Source organism: Grampus griseus, assembly GCF_964374135.1.
Source record: "Grampus griseus genome assembly, chromosome: 1".
In the NCBI taxonomy this organism is placed as follows: Eukaryota; Metazoa; Chordata; class Mammalia; order Artiodactyla; family Delphinidae; genus Grampus; species Grampus griseus.
Genome location: NC_139017.1, coordinates 66,885,812 through 66,896,701, shown reverse-complemented (window position 1 = coordinate 66,896,701; position 10,890 = coordinate 66,885,812). Strand labels below are relative to the sequence as shown.

At 38.9% G+C, this 10,890-nt stretch overlaps 1 protein-coding gene across 2 annotated transcripts; it reads left to right on the top strand.

Annotated features, from left to right (window-relative positions):
* Positions 1-1,690: 1,690 nt before the first annotated feature.
* On the top strand, positions 1,691-9,177 carry DUSP12 (dual specificity phosphatase 12). Of its 2 annotated transcripts, XM_082668561.1 has the most exons (6): positions 1,691-2,269; positions 3,228-3,341; positions 3,432-3,550; positions 3,942-4,038; positions 4,350-4,536; positions 7,506-9,177. In XM_082668561.1, exons 1-6 carry the CDS (start codon positions 1,887-1,889, stop codon positions 7,665-7,667), a joined length of 1,062 nt encoding a protein of 353 aa, XP_082524687.1. In that variant the 5' UTR covers positions 1,691-1,886; the 3' UTR covers positions 7,668-9,177. The 2 variants fall into 2 exon arrangements, with proteins under 2 accessions (XP_082524687.1, XP_082524688.1); XM_082668562.1 differs by lacking the exon at positions 4,350-4,536.
* Positions 9,178-10,890: the final 1,713 nt, after the last annotated feature.

Below are 10,890 nucleotides of genomic sequence, written 5' to 3'. Positions count from 1 at the left end.
TTTGCCCTTACTTCTATCAGAACAATAATTGGGCTATTTACTTCTCTTTTATTCCAGCTTTTTCTCTAAGTTTCTCGAGGGCAAAGACTCTTATTCATTTTGTAGCCTCAGCATCTACTGTAGTGCCCGACACATAGTAGATGTTTCCAGGATTGTAAAGTGAGAAAGGTTGAGTTGATTCAACTGGGGGCTCAGAAGACCGCTAACATGACTCTCCAGGCAAAAACGCTAAGTGAGCCCTTGAGGTAAAGCCTTTGGGATGGGGAAGGAAATGGCATTGAGAGGGAAGTAGTGTCTCTTCTGGTACTCCTTTCCCTTCCATTTCTAACATTCAAAAGATGGAGTAACCAGCACCATTAGCCTAAATTCTGTGGGGGATACAAAGATGAAAAAGCAAAATCCCTACCCTGAAGAGGTTCACAGCCTGTGGTGGGAGTAAGGGAAGATAGCACTCTTCCTCTATCCCTGCAGGCTGCCCACTTAAGTGTTCCCAAGCAGAAGCATTTGCTGCTTCCTCCATCTGACTTGGATGGGGCTCAAGTGTCCCTGCCCCAAATCTCAATCTCTCTGAAAATTATAAAGTTATATATGAGAAAGACAAAAGCAAGCCCTGGCATCCAGGAACTGGCCTGGAACTACGAGGTAGATCTTCCTTAGTGTTGCTACAGCTGGCTGGGCACTCACAGTTAGGTGTTTTTCCCCTCCTGCTGAATATAAACAATTTCACAGGACATCAACCCCAGACAAGGCAACACTGAGCTCATGATGAAGAAAGACAAAAACAAGACCACCATGAAATTCCCTGCTCATGTGGGAATCCTCACTCTGGGCCCATACTCTAACAGCAATAAAAACCCCAAGCCAGTTTTCTGTCTCTGCTTTCTCAATTCATTTTTGGACCTACTTGTGAGTCACCCTGCTATCTCCAGAAAGCCTCATTATGTGAGTAATAAATCTTTTTATGCCCTTAAAACAAAAACAAGACCACCGTAATCATGTCTGAACACAGATAAAACAGGAACATTGTCCAACTTCAAAATGCCAAACATGTTTTGGTCTTCATGCCAGGACCATGACTGACTGCTACTTCTTGACCAATTACAGCTTTAGTGTCTCTCTAGCCTTTCCTCCCTTAGGTAAGATTTATTAAGATACCCAGTGATAGAATCACCCCCACTTCCTGACAGCATCCAATCCAGAGCAAAGTCCTGCTTCTTTAGATGCTTAGTCCCTTAGCCCAAACTCATCTAATACAAGCTCAAATCCTGTAATAGGATCTTCCTAACACTCTCTTACCTAGATTTCCCGAAATTCTCCAGTTCATGGTTGAGTAATAAACCCAATTTACTTAACTTGGTGGTCTTTGGCTGGAGGGCACTGACACACAAAACCATGGGATTAATATCTTCAAATATATAGAACAGTATACATCAACAAGAAAAGGATTCACATACCAATAAAAAACGGGACAAAAAGGAAAAATAGTCCCAAGAGAAGAACTACAAACAAATGGCTTCATAAGCATTGAAAAAATGTTTTATTTCAAATGCATAAAATTATGCTGCTGATTCAGTTGGTGGGACCATCATTTCAGTTTGAGTCCATTTTCTGCTCCTGCAGAAAATCCAGAAAATCTCAACATTAAGAGCCTGAGAAGCCCTGTATTAGTGTTAGTTTATCCTACCCCACCAAGTTGGAGGAGCCGGGTAGAGACAAGGCTCCAGAAGCGGTTTTGAACGGGGTTTAGCTCCGCCCCAGCCGCAGTAACGTCACCTTCCCCCGGTAAATCCACGTTCCCGCGGTCGACGTGGTCCCACGAGGAAGCGGCGGCGCAACTCAGGCCGGCTGGTCCTAGATGAAGGACGTTCTAGCCGACCCCCTACTCGATGGTAGGGCCCTCCTCAGTCCGGCCTCCGGGCGCCGCCATGTTGGAGCCTCAGTACGGGAGCCATGGATGCGAGCGCACGGCCGGCAGCCGGACTCGGGCCAGCTCCGCTGAGCACATGCTGGAGGTGCGGCCGGGGCTGTTCCTGGGTGGAGCTGCGGCAGTCGCGGAGCCGGACCACCTGAGGGAGGCGGGCATCACGGCCGTGCTGACGGTCGACTCGGAGGAGACCGACTTCAACACGGGGGCTGGGGTCGAGGGTCTACGGAGTCTCTTCGTGCCAGCGCTGGACAAACCCGAGACCGACCTGCTTAGCCATCTGGACCGGTGCGTGGCCTTCATCGGCCAGGCCCGCGCCGAGGGCCGCGCGGTGCTGGTGCATTGGTGAGTGGCCGGGTCCGTGGGGAGAGCAACCCCGCCACGCTTCCAGCCTGCCCCCCTCACCCTTCTCCCAGGCCCCAGAAGAGGACGAAGGGGCTGTCGGCCACTAGAACCTTCTCCTCCTCCCTCTCGCACAGGCTTGTGTCTGAGAGAGGATCGGGCAGGAGGCGGGCCCCTGATGGCGTGCAGGCTTTCATTCATTCAGTTTGTGTTGGTTCATCCTGCAGCCGCTGAGTTTTGTTTCGGAGGTAGGAGGAATCTTCAGGTAAATGACAAAGTCCCTGCACTTACAGAGTTTAAATCTGTCCACGAGAGGCCACACACATACCCAGATTATTGTAATGCAGACTAGGATGCGAGGTGTGTAGTAAGAGATTAACAAAGGTTAAGGTTATTCAAACTTCAGAGGAAATTATTTTCATTGCTTTTGTTTGAGGCGGGGTGGCTGATGTAGGGGAAATTTGGGGAGAGAAAAATTGGTTAGGATGTAAAGGATCCCTAAGCCATTCCTAGGGGAAAGATGGAGTAGGTGATAGCAATGGCAAAAAGAGTGTAATAACGATAGTTTACATTTATTGAGCCAGCACTTTTACTGCCAGCATTTGTTCTAAATATTACATAAAGGACATAAGGTAGTGATAAAAGGGAAAGAAGTCTGGGATCAGATCTCCAGGGCTCTTAAAGCCAGCAAAGGAGTTTAGATTTTTTCTGAAGCCATTATAAAATGTTAAAAAAAATTAGTGTAATTATTTTTGAATAGGTAGTACCTTCATATGGTTCAGAATTCAAAATGAATAAGGAAATAAGGGAATAATTCTTTTGTACAGGAGTAGTAATTCAGAGGCAAAGGGTTTATTTGAGTAGAAGAAGCAGACAAGAAGTGGACCTGAACTTTACCATTAGTGGGGGGCTGGGTTTTTTTAATTGTTGCTATTTGATATTTTAAAGGTTTCTTTTTCAGTCACGCAGGGGTCAGTCGAAGTGTGGCTGTAATGACTGCTTTTATGATGAAGACTGACCAACTTACCTTTGAAAAAGCCTATGAAAACCTTAAGACTATCAAACCAGAGGCTAAGTGAGTTCTTTGTCGTAGTAATAATTCTGCTTTTGTGATGTGATTTTATTTATTTAAAGAAAAATTAACTATGTTTGTTTGTCCTTGCAGGATGAATGAGTGGTTTGAGTGGCAACTGAAATTATACCAGGCAATGGGATGTGAAGTAGATACCTCTAGTGCAATTTATAAACAGTATCGTTTACAAAAGGTTACAGAGAAGTATCCAGGTGAGTAATAATTGGTAGTATGTGTTTGGTCCTTTCTAGATGCTGTTTACTCTGACACCAAATGTTTCAGGTGCATTATCCCTTTTTCCAGCGACCCCTTGAGATAGGTATTTATTTCCTTTTGAAACCATGGTTTAGCAAGAAATAGCTTGTTCAGGGTCACAAGGTTTGTAAGTGGCTGGCTTGAATTTGAACTCAGGCAGTCTGTACCTGAAACCCAAGGGCTTGATCACTGTGCCCTCCTACCTCATCCTGATTTCTCAACAATGGAGAATATATATATATTTTAATTTCTGAAGTTAGCACTACTTGCCTCAATTTGACATTAGCTGAATTTTGTCTGAAAATGCAGAGTTGATTTTGACAAATGGATACATTTTGTGTCATGTAGAATTGCAGAACTTACCTCAAGAACTCTTTGCTGTTGACCCATCCGCCATTACACAAGGATTGAAAGATGGGGTTCTCTACAAATGTAGAAAGTGCAGGTAAAATATTTTGTATCTTCTGGAGATTTTATTTTGTCTCAGTAGCTGAAAAGTACTGAAAGTTTCAGTTTCTTAAAATCTAGTAGGAGGAATTTGTTTAATTGAATAATACAGAAATTTCATATTCAAATCTGGTTTCAAGAAGAATATGAATTCTTAAAAGTAATGCAGTTAATTGTAGAAGTTATTGAAAATTAAAGTAGCATAATCAATGTTATATTAATTTGCCCCCTAAGAAATAACTGCACATTTAATCTATTTTTTCATCCTTTTGCAAGTCATTAATGTTTTTGTTTGTTTGGGGGTTGCAGGCGATCTTTATTTCGAAGTTCTAGCATTTTGGATCATAATGAAGGAAGTGGTCCTATAGCCTTTGCCCATAAGAGAATGACACCATCCTTCATGCTTACTACAGGGAGTCAGGCTCAGTGTACATCTTATTTCATTGAACCTGTGCAGTGGATGGAATCCAGTTTGTTGGGAGTGATGGATGGACAGGTGAGAACACGTTTTACTTTCTACGGTTTTATTATGTCATCTATATTTTGTTCCTTTCATTTTAAACCATATTTTAACTAGCATTTTACTCCATCTTAACTGCTTTCTTTCTAAAGTTTAATATCTTTCTAATATAGATAAGACTTTATCAAAGATAAATTAGTCAAATAAAAACGAGCTGATGTAAAATAGTGAACCACTTTTGGTGGAAAGCTGTTGGTCTAAGTTAATTAATTCCTTTTAAGGGTATTGTTTGTATTTTTTCAAATTAAGACTAACAAACTAATTAGAATATATTTAACAAAACTTGAACTTTGTAAGAAGTAGGGCAAATCAAGGATTTTAAAATTAGATTTTAAATTTCTTCTTAATCTTCCTTTTTTTCTCTTTTGGCTTTGTGTATTTGTTTTCTTGGTTTTTCAGTTTTGTATGTTTGTTGTGAGATTTTTTTTCATTTCCTGTTAATTCTAAAGAATGCAGCTCATATGAGCATCCTGTGACAGCCACAATTCTCCTTTAGGTTTACATGATATTAATCTAAAGATATTCTAAATCTAAGATATAATGATGTTTAAAGTTTGTATAAGTTTGTATGGTGAGTATTTTATGAAACCTTTTCACTGTATTATTTCATTTGAAGAATACAATAACTTTATAAAATCGAGCACATATCTATTCACATTTTATATGTGAGGAAACTTAGTTTGCATTAGTTAGTGTCTTGCCTAGAAAGAGGTACCCTATATTCAAACCCATGGTTTCAGATAATGCTGCTTTATTGAGGTATAATTCACTTACCATATAATGTACCCATTGAAAGTGTACAGTTCAGTGGTTTTTAGTATATTCACGGAGGTTTTTGCAGCTATCACCATTTTTATCGCTACCAAATAAACCTTGTACAGCAGTCACTTCCCATTCTTGATGATATTATTTGTTGAAGTCCACTTTATCTGTTTTTTTCTTTTGTGGCTTGTGCTTTTGCCTTGCTGCTTTTGTTTATTGTTTTTTGGGGCGTGCCTTGCAGCTTGTGGGATCCTAGTTCCCCAACCAGGGATTGAACCTGGGCCCTCAGCAGTGGCAGTGTGGAATCTTAACCACTGGACTGCCAGGGAATTCCCTTGCTGCTTTTATTTAACCCGGAAAACACAAGATAAAGGCGTTTTTGTGAAATATTCTAGATCACATTTGTGCATACTTCTTTGTACACTTATTTGAATTTTCTTATAGAATATATACCTAAAAGTGGAAATCCTGGCTTGAGGAGTGTGTACATTTTAAATATTACTGATAGTCTGGGCTGACATTAACAATGCCCATACAAATTTGCCTTTCACTAATGTTGAATGCATATACTCATTTCCCCATACCCTTGACATAATGGATATTGTAAAATTGGTAAGGTTTTGTCAGTCTGTCAGTCTGTGAGATGAAAAATGTTAATCCTAAAATGTTTTAATTTGAATCTCCATGACTACTACTGAGACCAACATCTTCATATACTTATGAGCCATTTATATTTTCTTTTACAGTAAATTTCCTTCAGGTCCTTGGCCCATTTTTCTGTGGGTTTTGTCTTTTTCTAATGGATTTGTAGGAGTTCTTTATATAGTCTAGAGTTAATGTTTCGTGTGATATGTTGCAGATATTTTCTCCAGTCTGTTGCTTTTATCTCAGCTTTGTGATACATTTTTTTCTTCAGCTTTTTGAGATATAATTGACATACAGCAGTGTATAAGTTGAAGGTATACAGCATAAATGACATACATATATTGTGAATGTGGGTTTTTTAAATTGTGGTAAAATATTCATAACATAAATTTACCATTTTAACAGTAGCCTTGAGAACATTCACATTGTTGTGCAACCGTCACCACCATCTTCCCCAACTGAAATGCCATACCCATTAAACACTAATTCCCCATACCACCCCCACCAGGCCCTGGCAACCACCATTCTACTTTGTCTTTATGAATTTGAGTACTCCAGGTGCCTCATAAAGTGGAATTACACATATATTTGTCCTTTTGTGACTGGCTTATTGCACTTGGCATAATGTCCTCAAGGTTCATCCATGTTATAGCATGTATCAGAGTTTCCTTCCTTTTTAATGCTGAATAATATTCCATTTTATGTATAGGCTACCACATTTTTTTTTTTTTTTTGCGGTACGCGGGCCTCTCACTGTTGTGGCCTCTCCCGTTGCGGAGCACAGGCTCCAGACGCGCAGGCTCAGTGGACATGGCTCACGGGCCTAGCTGCTCCGCGGCATGTGGGATCTTCCCGGACCGGGGCACAAACCCATGTCCCCTGCATCGGCAGGCGGACTGTCAACCACTGCACCACCAGGGAAGCCCCACATTTTGTTTATCCGTTCATCTATCCATGGACATTTGGGTTGCTTCCTCCCTTTGAGTATTGTGAATAATGCTGCTATGAACATGGGTATACAAATATCTGTTTGAGTTCCTGCTTTTATCTCTTTGGGGTATATACCTAGAAGTGGAATTACTGGATCATATAGTAACTCTATGTTTAATTGTTTTGAGGAATGTGGTATATTTTGTCAAACTAAAATTTAAGATATTTATGTAATCAATTCTAGTTTCTGAGTTTTATGCCCAGACTTTCTATATAGCTTGTCGATGATTTAAAAGTCAACACATGTGCCACAGTCACAAAACAGTCACAAAACCTTCTGTTTCACATCTCAACCTTCACCTTTCTCCCTTAATGCTGGAATTAATCTATTCCTCCTTTAAACTCCCAGAGTACAACATACTTCTTACACAATTATTGTAGTCTACTATCTATTACAGTAAATTGCCATTACATCTCACTGATTAGACCATCAACTCCTTGAAGATATGAGCCATGTCTTACCTGTTTTTATATCATATATTACCAAAGATAATTATTTGTTTTGTATAAAAGTGAATGAATGAAGTAACACATTTATTTTATTTCAGCTTCTTTGCCCCAAATGCAATGCCAAGTTGGGTTCTTTCAACTGGTATGGTGAACAGTGCTCATGTGGTAGATGGATAACACCTGCTTTTCAAATACATAAGAACAGAGTGGATGAAATGAAAATGCTGCCAGTTTGGGGATCACAAACAAGAAAAATATGAACTTGTGACATTTGATAACTTGCTGATGATATGTGCTACCCTTGCTTATTGTCATTCATGGCAGATTGTTTAGTTTTAGGCCATTAACATTTCATTTGAAATATGAGAAGATAAAAATCATTTGACTTAGAAACTATTCTTTGTCAGCTTCTTACACTAAGTAGAATGGAAATCAAAACCTTTTAATCATGTAAATTATACTTTATTTGATATTAAAATCTTTTATAACCCAGATACTTTCTTTATTTCATATATATTTAAAAGTTGTGATTTTTGGAATGTTAGTTATGTAATCTTAAGGTCTAGATGGACAAAATTATGTATAAAAATTAGAAACTGTCATGTTTAAGTGACATTCTTTTATTTCTAGAAATGTAAAGCAGATTTGTTTGGACATATTTTGACATTTCTCTTTCTCTCTTTTAAGGGACATTAGTAAAGCTACATTAGTCTGGGTTTTTCTTGGAAATGTAGAAGAAAAGGACATCAGTAAAACACTGACTAAAGTGTGGTTTTCCTATGATGCTTTTTGAAGTAATCTACTTAAAGAAATGTATTAATGTTAGGTATATTTCTAATGATGAAGAAAATTAAATGTGGAGTAACTACATATCAATCACCTTTTTTAGCCTGATGTGTTAGTGTATTGGAAAAGGTAATATGTCCGGATTAGTTTTTTTTTTTTTTGCGGTACGCAGGCCTCTTGGGGCATGAACCCGTGTCCCCTGCATCAGCAGGCAGACTCTCAACCACTGCGCCACCAGGGAAGCCCCCAGATTAGGTTTTTAATGTGATCTCTGGAGACTGGAATTTATTTTACTCATTGATAATAGTTAGAATTATACCTAATTAGATACTTGAACATTTACATTAAATCAGAATTAGCTAATAAAGAGAAATATAGTCCATGTTCTTAATATGTTTTTCATATTTACACATGTGAGTGTATATGTACATAAACACCAAAACGGGAGTTATTTTAAATGCAAAAAAATGTGAATCATGATCCTCTTTAAAAGTGTGGGAGTGTTATAGGTGATTCTTGAGAATATCTCAGCATAGGACCTGAAGCCTTTGGCAGCTTTCGTATAATAAATTTTTCTTAGGAGAAAAAATTTTTCCACTTCTGTCTTAGCTTTCACAATACCTGTTTACTTCTTTACTTTGTAATGTTATACTCCAGAAAGCTTTTTAAAAACAATTAGGTTGAACCATATGAAATTGCCTCTTTGTAGGTGAAAAGTAATTGAGTAGCAGCAGTTTTGTATATGGTTCAAGCTAATACCTATGTATAACACTGTGGCATCTATCACAGAGAAAATGACATAGATTTTATTTGAATTTATAATTGTTAATTCAGTAAATATTTACTAAGCACCTTTTACGTACGCGATTCTAGGTGATATATTGAACAAACGAGATAAAATCTCTGCCTTGTAATTTATATGCTAGCCAGGAGACATTGACAAAATAGTCTCTTTTTTTGAAAGATAATCGGTATTTGCCAATGAGGAATGATTTTGGGATACCTGACTTTTCTTTATGTAAATTTTGAACTTTTGTGAAACATCCACTAAGCAAGATTTTCAGATTTGAAGTCTTTTAATGTTTTATTTTGCGGGTGGGGTAAATCCGTTATGCCTTTGTTCTCAAAATAAAAAAGGAATCCTTTCTTTTTAATATTTAGGAATATCAATGTAAAACATTTGAATTTACACATTTGTTGAAAATAGCAATATTAACCTTACTTCAGAGGCAGTGTGGTACAGTGAAAACAGTACTGAAGTAGAGGTCAGAGAGCGGCTCTAATAATTCTGGCTCTACTGATCACCATCTTCCTGGAAGTGAGCAGGTCTTTTGAAAATTGGGAGTCATTTCTCATCTTCACAAAATGGGATTAATATATGTTCTGCTGTCCTGACAGGGTTGTTTGAAAGATCATTTGCATTAGCTTTAATTTCTTTTTACATAAAATGGAGATAACAGTAGTATCTGGGTTATTACAAGGATTTTTGTGATACACTGCAGATAAAGAACTTAGTATAGTGCCTAGCTAGTAGCAGTCAACATTTTCCCTTAAAGGGACTTCCCTGGTGGTCCAGTGGTTAAGAATCCACCTTCCAATGCAGGGGGTGTGGGTTCAGTCTCTGATTGGGGAACTAAGATCCCACGTGCTGCGGAGCAACAAAGCCCGCAGGCCCTGGAGCCCACATGCCACAACTACTGAGCTCATGCACTCTAGAGCCCGTGCGCCACAACTAGAGAGGATCCTGCGTGCTGCACCTAAGACCCGACGCAGCCAAATAAATAAATATTTTTAAAAAATTAGCATTCTTAAGAAAAAACCTTTCCCTTGAAATAGCTGCAGTTTATTGAGCACTTACCTGCCAGTCACAATCCTAAACACTTAATGTGTATTTGATTTAATCCTCAAAACAGCCATGAGATAGATCCTATTATTCCCATTTTACAGGTGAAATTGAGGCTCAGAAAGATTAAGTCACTTCCTCAAAGTTACATAGCAAATGAACCTAGATTAGAAGCAAGATTTGGCTTACTCCAAAATTTGAGCTTTTAACCTCTATATTCTAATATTTGGGCTCACTGTTCAGGGTGGTATTTGTCTTAAAGATGTCATACTAAAAATGTCAATCAGATTGTAAAATCTAATAGTACTGATGAAATGCAGTTTTTAACTAAGCTATAAATTCACTAGTCAGGCATCCCACCAACATTTGCAGGGTACAAATTGAGGCCTACATTCTATTTCTCTTCAAAGTTATAAATAAAGCTACCAAACTATTAAAATGTTTTGTTCTCTTGACAAATATATCTTCATAATGACCTGGAAGACAAGGTTTGAATTTAGAATTCTCTGACTTCATGGAGTTTCATGACAAAATATGGCAATGCACTGAGAGTTGGCCCCTGACCTACAGACTGCCCCCCTTTTCCCACCCCTGGATTTGTTCATGCGGACCCTGGTGTATATGTATATGTGGACTCCCCACCTCACATTTCTAAGCTCTGTCTACACTCCTGGCATACAGTATTGGCACAGTTCTGTCAGAGGCCTGAGCAAGGCTTGGAGCTATTTGGGCTAGTTGGTTGTCAGAAATGTGTCTAGAAAGGGACCACGTGTCCTGGCTGAGCACATCACTTTGGCATCGTGGATTCTTAACCTGTGGGAAGAGACATTACCAGATGCCAGAGTAAAGTCCTA

Excerpts from the sequence above, each read along its gene's own strand:
- DUSP12 (XM_082668561.1), top strand. The coding sequence starts at position 1,887 with ATGGTAGGGCCCTCCTCAGTCCGGCCTCCGGGCGCCGCCATGTTGGAG. Across the intron at positions 3,551-3,941 it reads GGTTACAGAGAAGTATCCAG|AATTGCAGAACTTACCTCAA; the intron begins GTGAGTAATAAT and ends TGTGTCATGTAG. Across the intron at positions 4,039-4,349 it reads TACAAATGTAGAAAGTGCAG|GCGATCTTTATTTCGAAGTT; the intron begins GTAAAATATTTT and ends TGGGGGTTGCAG.